This window comes from Aspergillus versicolor, assembly GCF_001890125.1.
Source record: "Aspergillus versicolor CBS 583.65 unplaced genomic scaffold ASPVEscaffold_9, whole genome shotgun sequence".
NCBI lineage: Eukaryota > Fungi > Ascomycota > Eurotiomycetes > Eurotiales > Aspergillaceae > Aspergillus > Aspergillus versicolor.
The window spans coordinates 1,272,644-1,297,955 of record NW_024467532.1 but is presented as its reverse complement, the minus strand read 5'-3'; the positions used below and the strand labels follow the sequence as shown (position 1 = coordinate 1,297,955).

Sequence of the window (25,312 nt, the reverse complement as noted above, 5' to 3'; positions counted from 1 at the left end):
CGTCAGGTGCATTGGTGCCTTGTTTAATATTGTATCTATTGATTTCTTAGTAGCTTTCTAGAAAGAGAACCCGAGAGAAAGCCGCTTCTTGATCATCCCTGCACACCTTGCGTACAGTAATGAGGGTTTGAACTGGCCGGTCATGATTACTAATGAGACCTGCCTACCCCGGAGTGACTCTATAATTGTTATCGAGACCATCAATCAGTAGGATATAGCACTACAGGCCATTCTTCATCTTATACGGCGGAGAAGCCAATTATCCTCGCCATGAATGTCAATACGAATACGCGTGGGTCCGAGATTTGCAGATCCTCGAGGTCCAGCCCTCGAGTACTTGTAATCTACTTTCTTGGAATTCCTAGGCAACAAGATAGATCTTTGAAGGCCTTTACAGGTACGTACACAAACCTCGTGCGCTGGTACTTGGTCAACCTCTCTGCTGGCTTTCCCACAGTACTGCCATGTTCCACTACTCGATAGGAGAGTTATGTGGAAGTTGCATCCTGATAACAAGCAGCCCGGGAGAGTCTACAGAGAGTTCCTGCAACGAGTCCCTGTTCTGGTGCGCTGTTGATAAGACATACAAGTGAGCGGGCTAAGTTGACAAGTGATGGATGGGCGGATGAAGGAGCACTGTAGGTCAGTCCAAATCAGCGGTTTATTGTTCAGGGTCTAAATGCTATCGCAGCAGGTGTATATTCATTATTTAGGGTCCCAGGATGCCGCGTCTCTGAGTGCGGGTGACAATGAGCTACCAGCCCTTGTATGGAGCCATCACTGCCGTCGACATTTGGCCTTCTATATAATGTAAATACAGAAAATGGTCCACTACTCAGAAATTCCACTGCTTCATCCAGTTCTCGAACAGAGGCGCATCAATCTCCTTCAGGTTCCTCAAGGTCTTACTTGCAACCGCAGTTTTGGTCGTCTCAGTAGATGGGCCAGCTTCATCACTAGATGTAATAGCCTTGAAGAAATCGAGGATCTTCAAAGCAGGTTTATCTTTAAGATCGCTTTCCGTGGGGGTGGTAAAGGCCTCGAGAGACTGTACCCATGTATGAACATCAACCGGCTCGACATCAAAGTACTTCGTCACAGCGGGAATCAGATCCTTCCACTCGGCCTTCCTTGGGTTGACAATGTGGAAGGCTGCACATGGCTCATCTTCCTGCGTCGTGCGTCGTGTGCGGACAATGTCTGCGATGACCTTGGCCGTAACATCCTAGGAGAAGGCCTGTTAGATAGATTTATAGACCGAAGATTCGCAACGTACCACAGGAACCCATTGGACAGAAACTGAACCAAGCGAATTCGGAATTTGCTTGATCGTTTTTGAGGTCGCGACCAAGGCCGGCACCCATTCTTGCTTATTCCACATCCCCTTCTCCGCTGTTGGTCCTCCAATCTGACCAACTCGGTGAATACTGGTTGGAATACCACGTTTGGCTGAAGCAGCTGCACAGATTCGCTCAGAAACATGCTTTGATTCACCATATCCCTGGCGAAGGACCGAGCTAGGGTCAGTGAAAATGACCTCAGGGATGGAGGGCCCTTGGCTATAGCCCTCGATTGTGGAAATAGACGAAATAAAATGGATATGAGCCTGTCTCTCACTGGCAATACTGAAATCGACGAGCCGACGCACACCTTCAATGTGAGGTTGCTCGAAGGCTTCAACGTGATGGTTAAAGTTGACTTTCCAGGCATTATGAATAATGGTATCGACCCTTTCCAGGAGCTCTTCGTATTTTGCCTCATCAAGCCCAAGCCTTTCATCCCCGAACTTTGCCTGAAGGAATTCAACGCGGCGTGGGAACCTGTTGAATCCCACCAGGCCCTTCTCGCGCAGGCTCTGCAGCTGTCTCGGGGCAGCATCGTCAGACCGATTGAGGCAGTAGATCTTAGAGACACTCAGGTCACGGAGGAGCTCGTGCAAAAGATACGCACCCAGGGACCCAGTCGAGCCAGTGAGGATGACACTGTGGCTTTCGCCAATATCGTCGGAGTATTTCCCAACGAGCCCACTAATTCTAGCTTCGCGATCCTCGTCACTTTCAACAGCCTGTGCCTCAGGCCCGGAGTCCTTTCCCTGTAGAAGGCCATGAACATATCCGGTGAGCTGGACTATGGTTGGGCGAGAGTAAAGCTGCGAATTCCCAAAGGCTGCCTCCAAATCCGGCCGAGCTGTTCGCAACGAGGCCTGTAGAATTTGACCTAACCGGAGAGTTTGCAGGGAATCAACGCCGAGAGCAAAGATATCGGCATTTTCATCGACCGTGGGTGTACCCAGGATATCCGACAGGACCTGAGTTATGTATGTCGTGACATCCGAAGGAGAAGAATCTTTGTCAAGTTGGTCGACATTGATTTGATCGCCAGCCTGATAAAGCGAATCGATCTCTGCGGCATAGTCGCTTGCAGCAACACGACGTTTGACCGTACCCTTGGGGGTCAATGGGAAAGGCTTCGCCTGAGACGCAACAGCAACACGCTCTCTCATGAGCTGGGCATAGGCAGGAGCTGCTCCATTAGCCGTCTTCGCCAAATCCCAAATCTCATCGATCAAAGAGTTTTGGTCACCGCTCCATACAGACCAGTCCGGTTCAATAACGGCAGCAGTTTGGAATCGTCCCTGGCCAACCACCAAAACGTGATTCACGAGCGGGTGGCTTGCAATGGTCTCCTCCATCGAAGTAGGATTGAACTTCTCTCCATTGCTGAGGACAATCAGGTCATCCTGGCGGCCCGCGTAAAGCCATAATCCATTCTTGACGGGGTGGGGGGCAAATAAGTCTCCAGTGTGATACTCCGTCCTGTCGGGATAAGTATGGAAAACCGCCTGAGCCTTGCGACTCTCTCCTCGTTGCACGACGAGCTCATGTAGCCCGTCACCGACGTCGTGCATTTGCAAGCCCGCATTGAGGTTGAACTCAAGGTATGCCCAATCTTTCTTATCTTGCGCAAGGAGAGCTGGGAAGATGCTGCATTCGCTTGTTCCCAGGACGGACTGAATCGGTACTGCCTCTGCGAGACGGTCTCCTACATGCGTGGGTAGCGGTGAGCCTCCAAAGGTAAGATAATGAAACTTGCATAGGCTGTTGAATCCGAGCTCTGACTTGCACAAGTCGTCTATGAGGGATGAGGCCATGATGGCTATCTTGGGTTCAGTGTCCTTGACAATCTGGTCAAACAATTCATCCGTGAGCGGCCTCTCTGGGCCCAGAACGAAAGGGGTCTGATAGAAAACAGGTATCATGATGCTGAGAATTCCCATCAAATGGAAGAAAGGACTCATAGTGAAGTGCAACTTTCCCCGGCCATTTACAGGAGCGAAACTACTGCTTCTTCCCTCTGGGAGCGGGACCGTCCCAATATCTTCCATTGCCTGGAGATAGCCATTTGTCATCGGGACTGGCTTGGGCATTCCTATAATCGTGGTTAGCCCATTACCTGTTCTGATTGACCCTGTATAGAACCTACCTGTCGTTCCCGAACTATGGATGTAAATCGCTACGCGATCCTCTGCATCTTCGGCCGGCTCTTTTACCACAGGGGCAGGGGTTTCCCCATCGCGATCAAAAAGTTCCCACAAACCCGGAGCCTGCACAGTCTTCAATGAGGGGTCTGCTGCACTCAGGTCCTCGATTTGTCGGCTTCTCTCTGAGCTGTACACGGCCTTGGTGGATTTCGTGGCTGCGAGAATGTGTCGTGACGCTTGCTCCGAGTTCCTTGTGGAGAGAAGAAGTGCCTGATGGTTTCTTTAACATGGACAATCCTTTCTCAAAGAGGACAGTAGCTTCTTACAGTATGCCTCAGTCTCATGCATGCAAAGATGAATGCTATATAGCGGATGTCGTTGGCGCCGACATATGCGATGGTCTCGGGCTCCTCCGAGGCTGTGACATTTTCCTGGACCCATGTCGCTGTGCGATTGATTGCATTCGCGAGAGCCTTGAAATTGACTCTTACCCATCCTTCGGAAATGTCAGACGTGACAGGTTGGATACAGTAGAGTGCATCTGGATTGCTGGCAGCGATGGAATCCACGATTCGCAGTGGTGTACGGTCAATATCGCCTAGCCCCATTGTGAAAGAGATAACGGATGAGAGATGGACGTCTATACTTCACATATGTGGCCGAGGGGCTTATATATCTTTATCGACGCTGCTCATCCTCCCTTGAGTAGGTCTCATCGTCCATTGGTGACGTGGCCAAGCTAGTATGTATTATGGGATCGTCCACAGAGCTCGAGAGCCCAATGCACCTTGTATCACACAGCATGAATCTCTCGCAAGCGTGACAGGGTAATGGAGTTTAGGGCTTTAAGACTCGCATTGATTAGCATCACTTGGAGGAAACAAGCGGTCAAAATCCAGCCTCCGAAGATCCAATGGGGTAAAGAGTTCAGGAATATGACACACGAGAGATTGTCTGCAGTCACAATAAATTGGTGATATACCTTGCTCAGCTGAGTGAAAGATGCTTGTCGGCATCACTCAACCACCACAATCAGCCGGAGCCTTTTTACCCCGAGCGCATCAGCGTGAACAACAGTCCTAAAATGGTTCCAACTTCATTGTGGGGGAATCTCTTGAGTTTAGTTATTGCTGGCATGATCAGCATTCAGAAAAGGCTATTGATCATAGGAGATGTGACCGCAGCATCGCTGTTAGAAAGCGCATCACTAATGCGTGATGTCCACTATGATGTGATCCTGCACCAGAGGGGTTCGGTCCTAACAACTAAGGCACATTGGTCGGCCTGATTCGCTATCACGATTGTTCATTCTTGTAAGCCACGCTCAGATGGTCGTCCTGTCTCATAGCATCTTCGCTCCTTGCGCTCCACAATTAACGAAACGAAGGATATTCGCAGTGCCTAATGGGGCCGCACCTATGCACGGCTACGTCTGAATCGGCGCGAAGGAATAGCGAATTGTTAGCAGTGGTTCTTTTCACAAAATCTCCACTGATAAATAACTTCTTCTTATTATATTTAGCTTTAATTAGCCCCTAAGTAATTATAACAGGTATTTTCTATAGTATAAATAGTATTAAATTACTCCTATAGTTACTCTATAAGATAAGCGCAACAGAGGCATGCATCTACACTATTACTCAACCACATGAACATGAAAGTCTGTGCATTGAATCTGGCAACGATCCTATGGCAAATACATGAGCAATAGGGATAGGCTAGTGAAGTAGAATAGGAAATCAAAGTGACAAAGGATGGCTGGGTAGACGCCGACCAACAGTCGGTTGAGTAATCCTAGCGGTCGCTAAAGGTCGACGACGTAGAATTGGTTGAAAAGTCACTGTTCACTGTCGACTAATCAAACCTAGACGTATAAGGATCTTTCCAACGACTGGTCCAAGGCCTAATAAGGCGAGAAGGAGTGCATCCATGATTGTGGTTAAAGGTGCCAGACTGCCGAGTCCAAGTCTTGTTACTAAACTTGTAACAGGATATAATACTGCCAAAAAATTTGCCGCCCTGCGAGGCAGGTTCGGGCTTATTGCGCGCTTCTGAATCTCATCAAGCGCTGTGGAATCAATCACTCCACTAGATCTAGATTGATCATTCCCGTCGGCAAGGCACATCTCTGTAAGAGCATCGGATAGCTCTTTTTCATCTTCGGGGTGATTGATCAGGTCATGGCCGGCGGTGCTGGCCTGGCGAAGAATATGAATAGCGTCCTCGTGCTTGGCGAGTTCGGGGTTTCCTGATGCGAGCAGCTTGTCGATTTCAGTAATAGAGGCTCTTATTTGGTGCATAACCAACTGGACTTTGCTTTCACATGTGCTTGGAGCTGGAGCTGTAGAGCACAGCAAGAGGAACGTAGCGAAGACGAAAGAGAAGAAGAGCCTGGACATCATATTGAGATACGGACGCAGCTGGGCCTGCAGATTAGAATATAGATAATAGTAAAAGGGAGATGGGAGAGAGCTAGAGTATTTAAGTATCCCTCCCTGGATTTCGGACATGTTCCTGTGGTAGAGAACCCATACTCCGTATATCAGATTGAAGCATAACTATGAAAAATTAGCTACGAGCTAGAAGTAATTTGAAGTTGAAGTTGCTGTGGCTAACCTGAATAAGTAGTAACGCGATGATCAAGTGTGTCGGCTGATCAATATAATATCCATTGTTGGCAGTCGCATTTTTGGACAGAATGTCGATCATTGAATCTCAGCCAGCCACGAAAGGTCCTTGGCCTGGAGGGGTTTGCGAAGATCTGAAGGGTGGAATACATCTAATAGTAAGAGATGTACTGTCGCGAAGTTTGAAACAGGAGTTATTAATAAATCAACACTGAGGTTCTAAGTTTGTGCCCTTCATGGAATATCAAGGTTTCCTGACATCAAAACTGAGAAGAATGGGGAGGATATTCCGAAAAAAATAAGCGGGCGTCCATTCTTTATTATTGCCATTAAATATAAAGACGAAAACGAGTGTCATTTAGATCTAAAAAACTAGCACGGCCAGGCTTCATTGCTTTTCTGCCTTGAGAAGGGGCATTCACTTTCCTCGCACTGTGAGCATTTCCAGGCAACAGGGTCGTCCTTTCAAGCCGAGGAATTCTCTGAACGACTTCGAGTCCAAATGACTTGATATGTGCACCGGTATACTTCGCCGCGTATTGATATCTCACTGGCGGTGGGTTGTGGTCGACGTGCTTATTGAGTTCTGGCTCTTAAGATGGGCTGGGTACGAGTATGCATATGTTGGTATACGGCTAACCATTGGATATTGTAAGCCCGTAGGTTATTGATTAATATTGAATACAATAGAATACAGAATGATCGGGGATCAAGTCTCCCACAGCTTGTTAAAAGCTCTTGAATAGAAATGTCGACATTCGGCAGTGTTGAACTTTCCGCAGACGCCCTGATAAAGTAGCTCGCCATCTACTGCCCCTTCAGAGACCTGGACAGCCCCTTTGCACCTCGTTGATTGTGAGGTGCCGGATGACCTTCGTGCGTCTGATTATCGAAGCTTGCCAACGCAGTATGCGTAGCGTAAAAGGCACCCTTAGGGTTGTAGTACTCGTCGAACATCAACGGCTTCGCACCCTCCACCCAAGTGTACGCGTGCTTATCAGTAAATCCCCAAAAGCTTATATCGGTGATTCCTGCGTCCAGAGCCTCAGTGAGGACAGTACTGTAGGTATCAGCTTGGAACGTGCTGTTGAGCGTATGGACATCCATTTCAGCGATCGATACTTCCAACCCGAGCTCCTTGTAGGAGTCGACCATCTCCTTGATTACCCCCGGCTGGACAGGTAGTCCTTCCGTGACGTGCATCTGCAGGGCAACTCCGTCAATGGGGACGCCGTCCGCCACGAGCTTCGAAACCAGATTGTAGAGCTCCTGCCGCTTTCCAGCGAGTGCCTCGACCATAGCCTCGTTGATGAAGAGCTTTGCGTCCGGGGCAGCTGCACGGGCGATCCAGAAGGCGTCACCAATGTAGCTAGGACCGAGCACCTTGTAGAAGTCGTTGGCTTGCAGTCCGCCGCCCTGGGTCTCGAGGGCTTCGGTAACAACATCCCACCGATCTACCTTGTCGTGGTACCGCTGCATAACTGCCTTGAAGTGCGCCGTCATTTCGGCACGGAATGCCGCAGGGTCGGTGATATTGACCAGGTATTCCGGGTTGCAGCAGCTGGAGATAAGTCCGTGGCCCTTGACCACCATATCGTGGGCTTCGGCGAACTGGACCAGGAGGTCGATTGTCTCCCAGTTGTAGTGGCCCTTGGTCGGGTGGATGTACGCCCACTTCATCTCATTTTCGGGGGAGAGGCTCTCGAACTGCTCGGAAAGGACAGTCGCAAACTGAGTATCATTGAGATACGACGGATTGATAGCCCCAGACCCAATGAGAATGCCTTTGTTTGCTGCTTCCTCTCTCAGCGGCCTGGTGTTGGTGTCGGTGATGGCGTTGATTCCATCGGAGGCAGCGAGGAACGCCGTGAAAAGGGAGATGGCGTTGAAGGATTTCATGGTTTGTCCTGATGCTGAGCAAGTGTGAGGTGCAAATGCAGTCACATTGTCCTGTATTTATACCTTTGTGAGTATCTGGATATAGTGGGTCGACGCAAATACGAAAACGAGTGGGGCAGTTTCTGGCATATTAAGATCCATTCGTGTTCGTACAGATGAAGAATCCACATCTCGATAGGCTACAATATATACAAATCCCACACCGGACACAGCATCTAGATTGCGACCAAGTTCCAACACGTAAAGAATCCATTACAGGTTGGGGAAACGCACCCTCAGGTACTGGTTCGGCCAAGAAACGTCCAGCCCAAGCTTCCAAGCAACTCGCAGCACCCACTCCGGCTCTCTCAAGAACTGCCTGCCAATCAATAGAATATCGGCCGACGGCTCTTCCTCCGCCATCGCTTGGGTCGCATTCCTGGCATCTGCCGCTTCCTGAGCCAACAGTCTGTCCGCCTGAACCAGATCTCGCGCCTGGTCTGCCTCTGTGATCATGCCCACGGCACCGACCAGCAGCTTCGAGCCAGACGCACGTACAGATTTGCGGATCTGAGCAGCAATTTTGGTTTGATAATCCTTGGTCATGAACGGGTTGACTGTTTGCGTCGGATGATTTCCTCCCGAGCTCACGTCTAGGAGGTCGACACCGAGAGGTGAGACCAGCTTGGCCAACCTGATTGTGTCCTCGACGGTCCAAGTGCCGTACTTGTGGCCAACCTCTGTGCTATCCAGCCACTCAGTTGAGCTAACCCTAAGGAACAATGGCATCCCGGTGGGCATCTCATTCCTCATCGCCTGAATGATCTCCACTAGCAGTCGAGTCCTGTTCTCAAAGCTGCCCCCGTAAGAATCCGTTCTATGGTTCGTAACGGGACTCAAAAACTCGTGGATCAGATATCCGTGTGCGGCGTGGATCTCAATCACATCGACGCCTGCCTCAACTGCTCTCCTCGCCGCGTGGCCCCAGTCTGCCACCAATTCCTTGATCTCACCTTGACTCAGAGCCCTGGGGGGCCAGAAACCGCCCTGTTCCTCGAGGCCCAGTCCGTCCCAGGTCTGCTCAATCCCTCCAGATGGCCCGACCACATCGTCAGGCCAGCCATAGTGCTCCTTCCCCACGCGAAGGCTCCCCTTTTTAAACTGGGTGCTTCCAGCCACCCACGGGGGAGCTGTACTTGCCTTGCGCCCAGCATGTGCAAGCTGGACACCCGCCAACGCGCCCTGGGATTTCACAAAAGTGCTGACACGGCGGAGCCCTTGGATTTGGGCGTCATCCCACAGACCCGGGCAATAAGGTGAAATCCGGCCGTTGAATTGAACAGCGGTCGCCTCGACAAAGACGAGAGCGGCGCCCTTGAGCGCGAAGTGGCCCAGAGTCGCAATATGGTAATCGGTCAAACTGCCAATAGAAGGGCCATCTGGCGCGGTCGAGAACTGGCACATTGGAGCCACGGTGATGCGATTGCGGAGCGTGACATCCCGTATGTTGAGCGGTGTAAACAGTGTGGGTGTCGAGGCATCAAGCGTAACAGGAGTTCCAGGGGACTGCTGGTGCTTGGGGGTGAAGTAGTTGATGTTGGGGACTGGCGCACTCAGGCCCTTCAGGCCTGGGGGCGTCACCATGTCGATTGGAAGGGATGGTAGGGTTTAATCTGTAGAATACCAAAATGGAATGCGTTGGAGGCTGTTTCTAACCGCTGGACAATAATGAAGCTGGTGTATTTTTGTAGTTGGTAAATCAATTCTGATTTATAAGCTTTGTGCACTTGCAAGACTCAAGTGGAGCGTGAAATGGTTCGTTCATTCGTTAAGCTGAACCTCGGCTGGATAGAAGGGTGCATAAATCCACCCAGATGGGGTATACTGGCTGCTGCTGTATAAGAAAGGCACGCCGCGTAGCTTATTAATCTTTGATTCATAAGCCCTGCATGAGTCTAATTCAAGGACAAGCAGTCTAACCTCAATCGGTATCGTATTGGGGCATATCTAGGACACCCACTAGACGTTGGCCGATTGCTCAAAATCATAGGATATTTCAGGAACTCGAGTCTGGCATTGCATAATCGTATGCAATGGGTGTTCCTCGGCACCGTCCAGTGAAATTCGGCGTTGCTCCTGAATATCCACTGGATGATGCGAGACCTCGACGTTGTAGCGGTCGTCGAGATGGTCTCCTTCAACGGCGCGGGCTTGACATTCTTGCTCTACTACCTCTCGATCTGGCTCCAGGCAATGGAGAACTTCAATCCTGTCGACTGCAGTCCATTTCCATTCTCAAAGCAAGAGAGGGAACTTGGTTGGCCAAGAATACGAAGCACCTCGCACCAATCCGGATAGGATGCTGGCCTCGTATTGAAATTATTTGCGTGGGACTTTTGTGGAACATTGAACCAACAGCAGTCCAGATATATGAACATCTAAACCCATTCAAGATAGCATCTCCTATGATTACGCAAGTCATATGCTGATCAAAAAGCGTGCCTGTTGTCTTAAATTCGCGCCCCCCTCTAATTGTGCAATATTCGATTAAATGGTACAGCATTCCGCCCCGCAAGCATGGCAGACACAGATCCACGCAGCCAGATCAAGACCTTGATTGGACGGGCATCCAACCTCGAAGACAACGGGCAATTGGGCGAGTCAATTGCGCTCCTTCTCCAGGCGCTGCAGCTCTGCGATCGGTATCTTGGTCCGGACGACGTGGATACACACTTGACCCAGATTATCCTGGCCTACAACTACCGCGCACAGGGTCAGTATGGCGAAGCGGAGCGCCTCGATAGAGAAGTCCTATCTAGACAACAGCAGCTCCTTGGCGACAGCCACGTAGAGATCGCGAAAAGCCTCAACAACGTCGCGCTTGATCTAAAAGGCCAAGGACGTGAACACGAAGCACTAGACCTCGAGAAGAAAGCACTTAACATGATGATCAGCGTCAAGGGCGAGGAAGCGCTGCCGACATTGACGAGTATGAATAATCTCGCCAACAGCTATGTGAACGAGGAACGGTTCCAAGAAGCTGCCGATCTACGCAGCCGGGTAGTGGAGATCCGAACACGCGTGTTAGGACGCAGCGACCCATTGACCATTGCCGCGATGGATATGCTTGGAGGCGATTACCGCGGCCTAGGTCAGCTCAACCGTGCCATTCAACTTCAGGAGGATGCCGTCAGTGCTGCCTCTTCCAGCTTGGGCGCCGCCCATGAGACAACGGTCAAGTGCATGATGAACCTTGCGTGTACTTATAAATCACAGGGGACGGATGAGGGGACTGCGCGTCAGGTGGCACTTTTGGAGGAAGCATACAGATCATTGCGACGAACAGAGGAGGAGGATAACCCACTGACCATCGCCCTCATGAACAACCTTGGCCTTGCGTACACAAGGACTGACCGGCCGCAGGATGCGAGGACCCTGCTGGTCTCCTGCCATGAGTGGAACCACAGGACATATGGACCAGGCCATCCAAGAACTCAAGCTTCCAGGCAGAACTTGGAGTTCGTAATGACGCAGCTGGGGGAACTTACCAGGGCGCCTATTCTTTAGAACGGCCTATAACTGTGGCTATCTATTTCGTGAGATATATTAAATGTCGGCAAAGATAACTTCTATTCTGATGGATTCCCTAACTGCGGGCAGTGCCTCTATAATAGAACGCCAGCCTAGTACTAGACAATTGCCCTTAGAGGGATAGACTGGCTTCTCTAGTGGATATGGTCGCTGGCGCTGGACTATTGCAGCAAGGGCAGTCTTGCAGAGAGCTAGAATAGGGCAGCATAAAAGCCGAGGCTGTGGAAGAGGAGAGCTGGCATTCCTTTAGATACCATGCTGCCATATAATTGAAGGATGCTGTTTCCAGCCAATAACTCCTTCTAAACGTACTGCAGTGATCAGCAGCCTAAAGTCCCCTAGTTACCCAAAGTAGGTTCGTGCAGCCCTTTCACTGCGGCTTATAGATTCAAACTGGACCGGGCCGGGTCCGTTACGCATGTCCGAAATGTACTCCTGATTTGTCCTCCATCGCAGGCTGCAGGTAGCCGGTACTGTTCCAGGGAGACCCTCGCAACCGATTTGCTGGTTTGAAATATGCCACCATTTTGCAAGCGGGGTGACGCAAGGGACAGGTTACAATGGCCAGTAACATGTCTATCTTAGCTGGATGACGGTCAGAAGGTCAGCTGCTGGGTGTCTCGCAGAGCGTTGGTCCTGGCATCAATATCTGTGAAAGACGAGGATTTCGGATAAGCTACGTATCTATTCTAGGCTGTTGTTGGCTGGGTCTCCTGTTCGCTCTGTGCCCTTCCGGTCTGTATGCATATTTGCCTTGCGGGAGATAACAGCATTCGAAGTTGCCAATGAACGTCGCTGTAATATCCAGAGACGCACAATACTCGCTTCGGACGAACACCCTCCTCCTCGATGAGGAGTTAGTGCCTCAGCAGGAGGTCAGGGGCACCGCCTGCGTTAACATTCCATGTATGCATTTGAAAGTCTGCATCTATATGCTTGCATGCGCCCTATCCGATGTTTACAAGGCGAGCCATGATGATCTATCATTCAGACACGATGGTCTAAAGTTCTGAACGTGAGTTATTTAAAGTCGCAATAACCCCCTTCTCGATGGGAATGAGGCCCAGGATCAAGCAAATAATCTTTCCAAACACGTCTCTCTTCTACAAATTCAACCCTAAGATGATTGAAATACTCAGCGAAGTTGGCAATGGTGTTATTGCGCACCCCCTTTCTAAAACCGACAACCAATCTACAAGCTTCACGGCCCAAAATCTACCCTCGCAGCTGCTGAACACTGCGCATTCTACCGGCCTTGGTATCGCAACTACTGCCATTTTTGAGGGCCAGGTGGACATTACAGACCCTACCACCCTGGCCAAGGTAGTCCAAGAGTACACCGGGGCTATCATTGACTATGAGAATGCGTCCCAGAAGGAAAGGAGTGCTGCCCTGGCCGACCTCGTCCGCCATGTCGCTGCCGAGAAGGACTGGCTGGCTGGCTGGACATGTCTGTCGAAGGCGGCACCCAGTTGCGGTCTATGGTCTCGTCTTATCGAAGATGTCTCCATGTCGGTTGATGTTTACCGCCGTGTCAAGCTGAATGATACGGCACGGCCAATGGTCGATGGCTTGACCATCCACGTCGTCGCGCAACCAGACCCCAACTCATTGAATCAAATTGGACCAAAGAGCCTTGGTGGACATGATTGGAAAGTGGACAAAGTATTCGATGAGGTGAAGAACAATTGGACGAGCTCTGGATTTGGGGCCGTTGCCCCATGCACCCTGTTCGGCTGGGCTGGGCTATTCAGAAAGGTCGTCAAGCCAGAGGACATTTCTCAGATGATCAGTATGCAGCTGCTCGGCACTGTCGATTACGACTTCGACAAGAATGAAGACCACAAGCCCGGGATGAGTCGCTCTGGCATCGTTGCAGGGAGGAATTGCATCAAGACTGGATCTAAACTTCAAGGTGGAGCGATGGTGGCTCTGCTCAATCATGACCTCCAGCATTGCGTACGTGACATTCAGCTGAGTTGGGCTCGAGAGGGATACGGTGCCACCATTGTAGGGCCATCCAACATCTCGCCCAGAGACTGGACCATGGCCCTGAGTGGTGACTGTGCAGCTCTGACTCCGTATGGCTACATACCAGAAGCAGACTATGATCCCAGTCAACCTGGCCAGTTTACATCTGTCCTTGTGGCCAATATTCACGATGTCTTGTATGATCACGGAGCCTCGAACAGGATGTCAGGTATGATGTACACTGCTGGTGCCGGTTTGGCAAAGGACGACATAGCCGTTGCCTATTCAATTGGAATGCTGGATGCCATTGCCCGCCGCATTCGTGAACTTCCTGATGGAAATGACCTACTATTTGGCGACTCCGTGTATATGATTACGTTTAGCTGGGCTCCCTTCAACACTCGATATCGCACATGGGAGCGGTTCATCAAATACACCAGACTCTTGCAAGCATCCTCCTCCCCAGAGGCGTCCCGAATCTTGGACCTTTCTCGGCGTGGAAAGGTCCTGGCGGTTTCTGATAGCGACCTTGAGGTTATTCCAGTTCGAGACTCCTGGACAGCAGCCATGGACAAGTCGTCGCCGTCCAGACTCTCGCCCCGAGTCACCCAGGCATATAGACTGGCACCGACCTCGGCTGTTTTCGATAAACATGGGATGAGGCCGGCCGGTCTCTGCTCGCAGTGTGAACCTCTCTACCACACATCTATCGGCAGAGAAAACCATATACATGCCATCTCGGGGATGCCTCAAACCGTAATTGAACGAGACTCCGTTAATATCGCCGCCGGTATCCGTCGCGTGGCAGCTCTAGCCGCCAAGAAGAGTGATCTATCTGGAAGCGCCTGTTGCGAGAAATGTGCTTGTAAGCTCGGCGCATGGGCTGACAGAGTCGCGTACAAGGTGCTCCTCGCCATGATGGCCAGTGAGCCATCCTCTAGCCCACAGGAGTGGATGTTGGAGAATTACCTGGTCATTTGCGCGACTCTGTGGCCAGTCTCTGTCATCACCATCCTCAGTGGTTTTGACCTTGTCGCAAATGCTAAATTCGAGCCAGGTGCTATGGGAGAGCGCGATGCTGTGGATTGTTAGAGAAAACTAGGAATTCAACGTATCAATAGCCTTAGTAGGGGCCCAAGACAATGCTACAGCCCATCGATATCCAAATTCTCGACAAACCTTGTAGGCTCCGCTGGAAGCATTCGACTATAAATGGACAGGCCCATGCAGTCCCCACCATAGCGTCTATAACACAGTTTGGCGCGTAAATTCAGAAGGCTAGGATCAAATATCTAGGCTGCTAAACAGGAGACGTGATAACTTTTAACTAATACTACTCGAGTCTTCTTAATTTATGGCGCATAGAGTACATCCAGCTCAGGCGGATCAATTCAATAACCAAGTATGGAAAAGCAAAACACAGCACACCAATCACACTAGGAATGCCTGAGTGTGAACCCCATGATGCCAATCGAGATAGAATGGTAACTACATCATGCATATACCAACCAAAACAGACAGCCCAAGAACTACGCTCAAGTCCCGCCAGACGCGAAGAGATGAACCCTCGCTCATTGGGGCGGGCTCCGAAGTAGGCTCCGAAGTACTGGTCGAGCTGCTACTCGAAGCTGACGATGTTGTCTCGCTTGGCTTCCCAAAAACACCTCCGTTAACAGCAGACGGCGTTGGAGCAGCACTGGCAGTTGATGCTGCTGATTTGAAAGCATCAAGCGTATCGGAACCACCGGACCTAAGGAGAATGAATGAGATTTCTGGGAATCGATAGGGTGCCAGCTCACGGTGGATTAATGACTCCAACCATGCCGGCCTGACAGTGTCCGATCTGAGCACAGTAGAACCAGACTGGGTTGGTATCATTGATAGTCACGGTAAATATGTCTTGCTGTAGAATCGCAGAGTACATTAGCCCCCACTCGTTGAGAGGATTGATAGACTCACGTTTCCATCGGCAGTTCCCATCAAGAAACCGCTGTATATACTTGAATCGTTTAGAGGTTTGCAGGGGCTGGAGAAGGTAGCCTGCACCACCGAGTGGTCACCAGGGTAGAAATGGAACTCGACCGTATCTCCCGCGGCGGCAGTGACAGTGTCAGGGTCATAGGTAAAGCCATCCTCGCCCACGTCGACAGTGTGAACAGCACCTGAAGACGAGGTTGGCGTTGGACTTGCGCTTGTCTCCATGGTAGTTTCTGTGGAACTACTTGGTCCATTCCCGTACTGGGCGTGGATCAGAGGGAGGCAGACTAGTATCAAACAGAGGTTCATTGTATTCAGAATTGTATATTCAACTGCAGTGATTGATTAACGTATCAAACAATCCATTCCTTGACAGATTAGAGTCTCTTATAAGACATGCTTCACACAATAAGGCGATAGTTAGAGTTCGATATACTCTGGTAGCATGCGGTGGCCACGTGGCGGCCATGTGATGGACTGGCCCATGGAAGCATGGTAGACCATATCCCGATATTCTTAGTACCATCATTGGATAGTTCGAAGTCCTGCTCGGGGAATGGAGTCTGGAAGCACGTAATCCGGCGGCTTTGGGAATATTTGTCAATCCCACGTGGCGGGGGCGATTATTCCCAACCATGGAAGATGGTCATGTCTTGTAATCATTGACAAACATCACTGGACATTAGTTTCCAAGTTATCTTGCACAAAGATGTTAAGCTTGTCTTTGGATGTGAGCCACTGTTGCGAGTGTTTCCTTCATCCAGTGGCCGGATTAGGACGTTATAGCAGTGGTTTGAGGTGGCTTGACTTATTCAGAGTTCGGTGCGAACGGCCACTCAAGGTGACCATAGATTACAGGCAGTGTGCTCTATTGGCATAGTCCAAATGGAAATGCGCCGCGTCTTCTGCAAATCTCGGTCCTGTTGGCCCCGTTGGCTTTGCTTTCGTGAGGCTTTTAGCGCCATGATAGCAAGAACCATGTTTCTGGAATCTGGGGCATTGTCGGTCTGGCTGAGACTCAGAAAGTGGTCTGGGCCTGTTAACAGCCTTGGAATAAATTATCAGAGCTGGTAGAAGATTATAACCATGCTCCTGGCCAAACTCCTGGCGGTCATTGCTTCTGTGCCGCTGTTCCCCCTTCCCCCACTATCCAGCTTGCAATATGACGAACATACTTTCCCTCTGTGTCTGCGTTCTTCTGCAGCTCAGCACTGCGCTTGCCCAATTGCAGCTTCTTACTCCACCAGGGCAAGGTGAAATCAGCTACAGCGTTAATATCCCTCAATCCACCGGCAACTCTGAATCGGGTCCTATTTTCATTCAAATAAAGTCTACGAAGCAGGTTCAATGGCTGGCTCTCGGACAAGGCGCCATGATGCAGGGGGCAAATATATTCATTGTATATGGCTCTGGGAACAATGTAACCGTCTCGCCTCGCCTGGCGAAGCAGGAGCACGTCGAGCCTGTTTACAACCCGCAGGCTCAGATATCAATTCTCGACGGCAGTGGGATCCAAGACGGGATCCTGACGGCCAATATCCGGTGTGATAGCTGTGTGACCTGGCCTGGTGGTCATGCAGATGTGACGAGCTCATCAAGCCCATGGATATGGGCTGTCAAAAATGGACCGTTCCTTGATTCTGATGATACCTCTGAAAATCTTCCCATGCATGACTTTTACGGCACTGCAACTCTCGACTTGAAGCAGGCCACTGGTGGCAGCTCTGGAAATCCATTTCTAGGGGACTCTGGCACGTCTACAACTGCACAGACTGCCACAACCGTCGACCTGCAATCAGTCTCGCGGAAAAGAATTGCCCACGCAGTCATCATGATAGTCGCCTTTGTTGTTTTGCTGCCGCTCTTTGCTCTGGCAGTTCCGGTGGTTCCATCACCTCAAATAGTCTCTATCCACGCCTGTTTGCAACTTTGCACTCTTGCGTTGACAGTCGCGGGACTTGGAATCGATATCTCCATGGCGAAAGACCTACAGCTGATAGGCTTTTACCATCCGATCATTGGAATTACAACAGTATCATGCTTGATCCTGTTTCAGCCAGCAATGGGGCTCGCTCAGCATCTTTACTTTCGCCGTACTGGCAAGAAAAGCATCGCGAGTTATATCCATAGGTGGTTTGGGCGGACTCTGATTACTCTTGGCATGATCAATGCTGGTCTCGGATTCCGCTTGGCTGGCATTGGACTGTCCATTGCACCTGTTGGTGCAGTTATTGCGTACTCGGTTGTTGCTGGTTTGGTCTGGGTCAGCTATGCGTTGATCATCAGTTGGCTTTACTGCAGAAGGCGATCCTGAATTATCGCGGCACAGTATGAGACATTTATTATCGTTAACGTCAGGAATATAAATGTTGCTCATAGAGGTATCCCCGGCTCAAGCCTCAATATAGACATTCTCGCAGTGGATCATAAGATAAATTCAAGAATCACCATTGTGGATATTGTGAAACCCCCAGAAACGGATATCATTATTTAATCTCTCCGCTGGACGCTACAGTGGATTAGTGTTGTGTTGGAAATGAATTACTTCTGGTACTCACAATTCCTCCTCCAGTGTATCCAGCCGAAGCATGGGCGAGCCAGCAATGGTCGCATCAGCACCATAGAGGAGCATATTATAGCAAGGTCAAGCTCCAGTACCGTCCATAGGGCTTCTTTAGAACCGCTAGCTATACGTCCTTGTTAGCAGTTTCCAGTGGTTAGTTGGCACACTTACAAGCGGCGGTTTTTGTCAAATAGTTATGAAAGGCAATCACGCGGAGGAGACTGAATATGCAGACTCTGTATCAAGTCAGCTAGTCTCCAGCGATAGACTTGTGTGGTGAGCATACAAACCCCCAAGGCAAAACAGACCTGTGACCTGCACCTTTTGCTGGATGCCCATCCTCAGCCTCCATACAATGGAAATCGGCAAAGCCAGGAGTATGACATCTTCGAGGAGCGACAATGAGCCAATGACCATATAGAAGGTCATCTGTCCGCGCATACACGACCCTCTGATGTAAGGCTCAAGCCAGAAGTACCGTGGCGGAGAGCATTGAAATATGTTGCCGAAGAATGCGGTGATACCCCAGCTGATGGAGAACACAATGAGCAGGGCGAGCAAGGCCGGCCACCGGGGCACTCGACCTACGAGCTGCCGCAGGAGCATGATGATGGATAATTTGACAAACGTCTGCGAGACCGGCCAGAAGGTCTGCGTCAGCCAGAATAGCTGTTAATATCAGTATATTGTGTAGTAGCCGCTTGGATATACCCACCAGAGTCCTCCGAGTGCTCGTACTGGACCTCACATCCAAGCTCCATACATCTTGTCCTTTACCACTGAATGCAGCTGGGAAGTGCATGTCAGCTCGATTCCATCGTGCATCTGAGGCTATACACACCGACGATAGTACATAAGCTCACGGCGTAGCAGAACAACAGCCCAAGGCCCATGAACAGGTCACCAATGTCTAGCTTTTGCTGCGAAAGGTGCCGACTGATGAGCCGGAGGATGAAAAACAGGTTTGCTGCCAAAATCCCCACGATCGGAACCACCACCAGAACCGTGCTCCAGTAGTCAAGACTCGCCATTAGAGGTCCAATATGTGAAGTATGCGAGAGACTTCCCCCGACCAAAGCACTACAGGATGCGAGTAGAGACAACTATTTTCGCGCAATAAAATCCAACTGCCATCGCTATCGATATCACAAGGTCATCGCGGTCTGCAGTTCCTTGGGAGTGTCTCTGTCATGCAAACTCTATCCAGTCCTCCCGCGGTGGTACCAATCATCCAACTGTGGCAGTGTCCAGACAGGCCCAAATGCGTCTAATATTGGAACTATGACGACTGCGATGGATTGTAATCCACGTGGTCACTATTGTAGTTTCGGTGTTATTTCAGTGGCGCATTTCTCAGAAATCACGGATCCATGCACGGACATATTGTTACTATTGCCACCAGCAAGGCAAATTAAGAAGAGCAAAAGACATTCGACTATCTATATACCTACGTCCAATAATATCTTAATTATTCAAATAAGTATGCAGGAAGTCCCCAAGAGCATCTAAAGCCGAGGCTATCCGCGCAGGCTGCACCGTGAGATGGGTTCGAACAAACCCACGAAAGTCCTGAGCGCGATCAAGTCCAAAGCACAGGCTGCCTGGAGCTAGAAGAACGCCCTTCTGCTCCTTCAATTTTAAGCAGAAGTCAAGATCGTCGACAGGGGCCCCATCCTTAAAGAACCGCAGAAACGCTGTCCCGCCTGCGCTTGGGCGAGTCCAGGAGCAAAAACGTTGATTTCTCTCCACGAAGTCGCTCAAGATCGCAATATTCTTCCTACCCAAGTCAAGGTGTCGCGATAATATCGCTGGCCGACACCGATCGCTCAGAGCCTCCGTAGCGATGACCTGGTCAATTGTACTCAGAGCCATGGTCGTGTAGAGACTCAAGTTGACACAGCGCGCCAGGATGTCTGGATTTCTAGTGACAATCCAGCCTATTCTAACACCAGACAGCCCCCAGGCCTTGCTCAAAGAGCCAGTGACAATGATATTTTCGTAGCTGTCAGAAATCTCGACAAACGACGGAGGACACGCAGTGCTTGAATCATGGAACAGCGGCCGAAATATCTCATCAACAAGCAGAGTTATGCCCCGGGAATGGGCCAAGGCTGCAATCTCGCGTTGCACTTCAAGTGGCAGGACAGTCCCCAGTGGGTTATTCGGATTATTGAGGACAATCATCCTGGTATTCGGCTGAATCAAGCTCTCAAGAAGCTGAACATTCGCTTGCATAGTGTTGTCTATATCCAAAGACCAGAAAGAGTGTTCAACGCCCGGAATCGCCTTCGGAATAGACAGAAGCTGGGTATAGGCAGGATACATGCTGATTATATGGTCACCAGCTCCGAGTAGGCTCTGAAAAACCAAAGCGTTGGCTCCAGACGTTCCCTGAGTAGCCAATACCTGGTCTGCAGTGATTCCATTGTACAGCCCGGCAATCTGCCTGCGAAGTGCCTCGCTTCCACTTGGCGTAGATAAAGAAAGTTTCAGCGAATTTACCGAGAGTGCATCCGCAGTTTTCTTGCTGTCTGTGGAGAGATCAATGAGATCCTGAACAGACAAGGCCGGCGTCGCACTCCCAGCCAGCATCAGCGAGGTATCCTGGCTGTGGTGGTCAATCCACTATTCCTGTTAGCATGTTAACACTATCAAATGGAGAACCATCTACCCTAGGGAGTTCAAATGAAGCAATCTTCTGCATGATGAAATTCGACAGCACGTAGAGTCAACAGAAATAATCAAAGCACTGTTGGGATTTGAGTCAACCCCGAATATAAATAGGCTGCTCAATGACTCATTTACGCCCTTCTGCCTCGTATTCGTTTACGTTCCTCCAGTGCAACATAACGAGGGCCAATTCTTTAAGATAGAGGCTAAACAGACTACAGTGACTATGGAACGCCGGTATATATACCAACTAGCCTCTGCTTCCTTTCCAGTGCTACTTTCAAGGCACAGTTTCAAAGCAGATGTGGTCCCTTGACACTTGGATAACGTATATTTACAGATTCCGGCGTTAAATTTCAATAACAGGTGACAGCGGCCTCCCATCCTTGAAAAATGCCCGGATATTCTCAAAGCACTCTCTCTCGGCTTTCTGAAATGCCACATCGGTTGAACCGCCCAGATGCGGCTGCAAAACGACCTTCTCACTCTCCCTCAAAAAGGGGTGCACATTGGGCTCATCGGGGAAAGCATCGAGTCCTGCTCTCGCGACCTTTCCGGACTTCAACGCCTCAATGAGGGCCTCCTCATTCACGATAGCACCCCGGGCAGTGTTGATGAAGAAGGCGCCGTCCTTCATGGCGGAAAACTCTGCAGCGCCAATTAAGTTGGTTGTTTTAGCGTTAAGGGGACAGTTTACAGAGACAATGTCCGACACCGACAAGAGATCAGTAAGAGTTGGTGCGTAGGTGAGGTTATATTCTTTCTCGACTTGGGCGGACAATTGGCGCCGGTTGTGGTATGTGATGTTGAGATTGAAAGCCTGCGCTTTCCGGGCGAGATACTACAATCCATTAGAGCAGTTCAATTTTAAAATAGGAGATACATACCTTCCCAATAGCACCCAGCCCGATGATCCCCAGAGTCAGCCCACTGGGATCCCTAGCAGGGACCAACTCCGGACTCCGCCACCGTCCCTCGCGGACCCTCTTCTCTGCAACGCTCGTATTCCGAAGAACAGCGAGAGTGAGGAACATGGCCATGTCAGCCGTGGCCTCTGCGACCGCGTCGACGGTATTACAGAACCAGATGCCCTGGCTTGCCATCCACTCGACATCAAACTCGTTGTACCCGGCGCTGGCGGAGACGATGATCCGGCAGTGGGGAGTTAGCGATGAAAGCAGATCTTCATCGTATGGCTCGTATGGAGTTGTTCCCATGCCAATGATGAAGGCGTAGATAGGGCCATTCTCTGCGATGTCCTTGGGGAGGAGGGCCTTGGTCTCTGCGCGGTTGGCGGCGGGCAGCACGGAGAAGGCAAACTCATTGCTGAACTGCTCGAGGTACGAGGCCGGAGTGCATTTGGGGCTGTTGAGGAAGACTACCCTGGGTTTGACGTTGGCCATTCTTATTTATGAATGTTGTCAGTCCTTCTGCCCCGCGTTGATGAAGTTGAAGTTGGAGTTCAGTCTTCCCCGCCCGCGTTTTCCGACGGGGAACCGGAGAACAAACACTGGAGCATACTGCGTTCATTGCGTATACAATAATTGTGGGTTATCACATATGTGCGAGTGTTCCCTCATTCAGAATATATATTTCTACGCAGGGTAGCAGATCAGCTTGGCAGTGGGCAATCGTTAAGCATAAAATAGAACGAATGTTCGCTTAGCCAGTCCTCTCCAGTTCCAGACTGGCCGGTAATGCTGCTTTCCTGGCCCAGGTATATGGGCATTGTCTACCCAGTAACGCCATCGCCAAAAGAAAAGTAGATCATTCCCCATGCCCGCAAAGGCTTTAATAAATAGTCCAAGTGCTGGCCACCAAGCTGGGAACGGAAATATCTCGGGACGGGCTATCGGGCAATGTCCAGGACCCCACTGGAGAGGAGATCAGGCGGGGTATATTGAAGCATAGTCTGGATATTGAAGCCTATCTCGCCCCACTGGACCTTAGAGAAGGCTCTTCAAACCCCGAACAAGGCACGGGGCTCTTTCCCGAAGCGTGTTGTAGCTCGATGTTTATTGTCTAACACGTGTAAATATTCCAAGTCGAAAGGCAAAATAATTCGGCATGTGAGTTTCTGATAGACTTCACTAGAGGAGCTGTCTTTCACCTGGCAGGTGTCAGGATACCATGACCACAATGGGAAGAGCCAATACTCTGTTTACGGTGCAGCACCGCAGCTTGTACCTGCGTCGTGATAGAAATCGCGTGTAGCATCACTAAGAATGAAGATTCTCGCGTTCAGCAAGAATTAAAACTACTAGCTGCGCGTCCGTGGGTCGGCCACGAGGAGTTAACTGGGATTACCCGCAGTGGCGAGGTGTAGGCTTATCCTGCCCGATGCAGCATGTGGAATCACACTGTCAGTCCATTTGGCAGCTGTCCAAATGTCACCGCTCGCCTGCATTTGGCGAACTGGAAGGGCTGTTGTGGGTCTGGTGGCAGGTCTTTGACGCGATAAACCTTGTCGGGACTCGTGTCGCCAATAGTGCATGTCGATCTGATGCCCAAAGGCGATGACAATCTGCAAAATCGTTTCCTGATTGAGGGTGCCAGATTGCGACTGGCATGTGCAAGGGCGATCGGTTGTCTTTTCCAACAGACTGGTTGCATCATGGAAGAACATTGTGGTTCCTAAACTTCGCGTCGATTGCATGAACCATGTTTCAATCTGGAGACACCTCGGTCGCCCTGAGGCCAACAGGCTGTTTTATCCAGCGTCGCCCCTCGATCTGGTGAACTCGTTCGCGTTCTGCCAGTTTGCCGTCAGTATGCGCCTGCAACAGCCCGTCATCTACAGCCTGGTCCTGCTGGGCTTTGCCTGCACTGTTGCTGCTCACCTCCCAAGCCCACCTCAATGCGCTGTAAGCACCCTACTGACTCGCCTGGGCATTTCTAACAAGATAAAGATCGATTGTCAGCAGCAATTGCTTGCACGAGAGACAACATGCTCCTCTACCGACACATCATGTCTCTGCGCCGACGAGAACTACCAGTCTGCCCTATCGACCTGTGTCACGGCCAACTGCACAATGAAAGATGCACTGCGTAAGTTGCTGCATCTGGCAAGGTCTTTCATCCTCATCTAATGATAAAAACAGTCGCCAAGTACGTCGGTTCTCGCAAATGTGACATCCCCATACCGCAGCGCTATCCCGAAGCCGATGGTGGCACCATTATCCCGTTTGCGATCGCGACCATCCTGTTTATTATTCGAATGGCCACCAAGGCGATGCATCTGGGCGGGGGCTGGGGACCTGACGATTATACATTGACTGTCGCATATGTGAGACGCCTGGATCTGGTCTTCGATGTAGCTAACATGGACAGGCACTGGCAATTGTTGTCTTCTCTGTAAATATATCAAGTATGAGACCCATCCAACCTATTCAGTTCGTTTCTGACAATCCAGTGATTCATTATGGATTTGGGAAGAATATCTGGGACATCTATCCCCAGGATAACATCACCAAAGCATACAAGGTGCGCCCACTGCCCTGCTCCATTGGCAAAACTGACTCTTTCAGCATTTCTTCGCCTTCGTTTTAGCATACAAAGCATTGATCTCCCTTGCAAAGATCTCCGTTTGTCTGTTCCTCCTCCGAATCTTCCGGTCTACGCTATTTCGCTGGACTGCGTACGCTATGATCGGAATCAACTCCGCCATTGCCATTACCTGGATGCTCACTGATAGCTTCCACTGCATTCCAGTGCATCTGGCCTGGACTCAATGGGAGGGGCTAGAACAGGGTAAATGCATAGATTTTACAGCAGCCACTTTTGCAAATGGAATCGTCAATATCATCGTCGACGCGGTCATGGTTGTCATGCCCATATACGAGGTTTCCAAACTCAATCTGTCGCTGCGTAAGAAAGTTGGCGTCGCAGTGATGTTTGCATCAGGATTAGTGTAGGTATCTCCAATTTAATACGCTTCAGCTGCTAACCATGATGCAGCCTGACGATTATCGGAATTGTTCGAGTTGTTGTGTTTTCGCACAACAGCTCTCTGGCGAATCCCACTTGTGAGTACGGAGCCTTTCGAATACCTCAACATGCTAATAAATGCAGATGACATGGAAGCTCTTAATCGGTGGTCCGTCATTGAATGCCAGATCGCCATCATATGCGCCTGTCTCCCCGCGACCAGAGCAATGCTGGTCCGTGTCTTCCCGGGCATCTTTGGAGCAGAAAGCGGATACACCTCCAGTGGACAGATGAACCAGTACAAGACGCGCACTCACACTGGCGGTGGCTCGCATGCACCCGGTGTGAGGAGTCACATCTCCAAGACAGTCTCATACTCGGTGGACTACAGCGGCAAATCGCGCCTGGAGTCTGGAAATGGCTTCATCCAGCTGTCTGAAGTGGAGTCGCATAGGACCTAGGCGTGGTTTCTACAGAGCTACTTGTTTATATTATGACTTTCCTGGTAAATATTCTTTGTCAACAACAATAACTTCATTTAATTACTAGTAAATAAGACCAATAGACGACCTGAATGACAGATACTGTGACCAAAAGCTGTTCCACGAATCAGCAAATCTATGAAAG

At 50.3% G+C, this 25,312-nt stretch overlaps 12 protein-coding genes across 12 annotated transcripts; 4 read left to right on the top strand and 8 right to left on the bottom strand.

The window, feature by feature from the left end:
- Positions 1–694: 694 nt before the first annotated feature.
- On the bottom strand, positions 695–4,111 carry ASPVEDRAFT_895201 (uncharacterized protein). The gene is made up of 4 exons (XM_040818640.1): positions 3,808–4,111; positions 3,484–3,751; positions 1,277–3,429; positions 695–1,225 (listed from the first exon to the last, which is right to left on the bottom strand). Exons 1-4 carry the CDS (start codon positions 4,087–4,089, stop codon positions 836–838), a joined length of 3,093 nt encoding a protein of 1,030 aa, XP_040671644.1. The 5' UTR covers positions 4,090–4,111; the 3' UTR covers positions 695–835.
- Positions 4,112–5,100: 989 nt separating this feature from the next.
- Positions 5,101–5,903, bottom strand: ASPVEDRAFT_45332 (uncharacterized protein). Its single transcript, XM_040813261.1, has one exon. It carries the CDS (start codon positions 5,881–5,883, stop codon positions 5,326–5,328), a length of 558 nt encoding a protein of 185 aa, XP_040671643.1. The 5' UTR covers positions 5,884–5,903; the 3' UTR covers positions 5,101–5,325.
- An 859-nt stretch (positions 5,904–6,762) lies between these two features.
- On the bottom strand, positions 6,763–8,015 carry ASPVEDRAFT_199365 (endo-1,4-beta-xylanase). The gene has a single exon (XM_040809283.1). The coding sequence runs from the start codon at positions 8,005–8,007 to the stop codon at positions 6,916–6,918; it is 1,092 nt and encodes a 363-aa protein (XP_040671642.1). The 5' UTR covers positions 8,008–8,015; the 3' UTR covers positions 6,763–6,915.
- A 114-nt stretch (positions 8,016–8,129) lies between these two features.
- ASPVEDRAFT_45331 (NADH:flavin oxidoreductase/NADH oxidase) lies at positions 8,130–9,697 on the bottom strand. Its single transcript, XM_040813260.1, has one exon. It carries the CDS (start codon positions 9,628–9,630, stop codon positions 8,260–8,262), a length of 1,371 nt encoding a protein of 456 aa, XP_040671641.1. The 5' UTR covers positions 9,631–9,697; the 3' UTR covers positions 8,130–8,259.
- Positions 9,698–10,563: 866 nt separating this feature from the next.
- Positions 10,564–11,553, top strand: ASPVEDRAFT_87209 (uncharacterized protein; the record flags this gene model as incomplete). The annotated part of the gene is made up of 1 exon (XM_040818004.1): positions 10,564–11,553. One exon carries the CDS (start codon positions 10,564–10,566, stop codon positions 11,551–11,553), a length of 990 nt encoding a protein of 329 aa, XP_040671640.1.
- Positions 11,554–12,699: 1,146 nt separating this feature from the next.
- ASPVEDRAFT_32222 (uncharacterized protein) lies at positions 12,700–14,640 on the top strand (the record flags this gene model as incomplete). The annotated part of the gene is made up of 1 exon (XM_040810581.1): positions 12,700–14,640. The coding sequence occupies one exon, from the start codon at positions 12,700–12,702 to the stop codon at positions 14,638–14,640; it is 1,941 nt and encodes a 646-aa protein (XP_040671639.1).
- A 396-nt stretch (positions 14,641–15,036) lies between these two features.
- On the bottom strand, positions 15,037–15,834 carry ASPVEDRAFT_32221 (cupredoxin domain-containing protein; the record flags this gene model as incomplete). The annotated part of the gene is made up of 3 exons (XM_040810580.1): positions 15,037–15,298; positions 15,348–15,451; positions 15,508–15,834. 3 exons carry the CDS (start codon positions 15,832–15,834, stop codon positions 15,037–15,039), a joined length of 693 nt encoding a protein of 230 aa, XP_040671638.1.
- Positions 15,835–16,720: 886 nt separating this feature from the next.
- ASPVEDRAFT_175163 (cytochrome and DOMON domain-containing protein) lies at positions 16,721–17,833 on the top strand (the record flags this gene model as incomplete). The annotated part of the gene is made up of 1 exon (XM_040808774.1): positions 16,721–17,833. A coding segment is annotated over exon 1 (936 nt), but the record flags the coding sequence as incomplete, so codon positions are not given.
- Positions 17,638–19,154, bottom strand: ASPVEDRAFT_175162 (uncharacterized protein). Its single transcript, XM_040808773.1, has 6 exons — positions 18,930–19,154; positions 18,804–18,877; positions 18,375–18,757; positions 18,260–18,324; positions 18,084–18,212; positions 17,638–18,034 (listed from the first exon to the last, which is right to left on the bottom strand). The coding sequence occupies exons 1-6, from the start codon at positions 19,117–19,119 to the stop codon at positions 18,012–18,014; spliced, it is 864 nt and encodes a 287-aa protein (XP_040671636.1). The 5' UTR covers positions 19,120–19,154; the 3' UTR covers positions 17,638–18,011.
- A 398-nt stretch (positions 19,155–19,552) lies between these two features.
- ASPVEDRAFT_32218 (uncharacterized protein) lies at positions 19,553–20,792 on the bottom strand (the record flags this gene model as incomplete). Its single annotated transcript, XM_040810579.1, has 2 exons — positions 19,553–20,713; positions 20,760–20,792. 2 exons carry the CDS (start codon positions 20,790–20,792, stop codon positions 19,553–19,555), a joined length of 1,194 nt encoding a protein of 397 aa, XP_040671635.1.
- Positions 20,793–21,107: 315 nt separating this feature from the next.
- ASPVEDRAFT_87203 (D-mandelate dehydrogenase-like dehydrogenase) lies at positions 21,108–22,161 on the bottom strand (the record flags this gene model as incomplete). The annotated part of the gene is made up of 2 exons (XM_040818002.1): positions 21,108–21,599; positions 21,646–22,161. 2 exons carry the CDS (start codon positions 22,159–22,161, stop codon positions 21,108–21,110), a joined length of 1,008 nt encoding a protein of 335 aa, XP_040671634.1.
- Positions 22,162–23,377: 1,216 nt separating this feature from the next.
- On the top strand, positions 23,378–25,274 carry ASPVEDRAFT_45328 (CFEM domain-containing protein). Its single transcript, XM_040813259.1, has 8 exons — positions 23,378–23,622; positions 23,668–23,806; positions 23,860–24,044; positions 24,089–24,125; positions 24,171–24,241; positions 24,286–24,668; positions 24,716–24,783; positions 24,830–25,274. Exons 1-8 carry the CDS (start codon positions 23,530–23,532, stop codon positions 25,144–25,146), a joined length of 1,293 nt encoding a protein of 430 aa, XP_040671633.1. The 5' UTR covers positions 23,378–23,529; the 3' UTR covers positions 25,147–25,274.
- Positions 25,275–25,312: the final 38 nt, after the last annotated feature.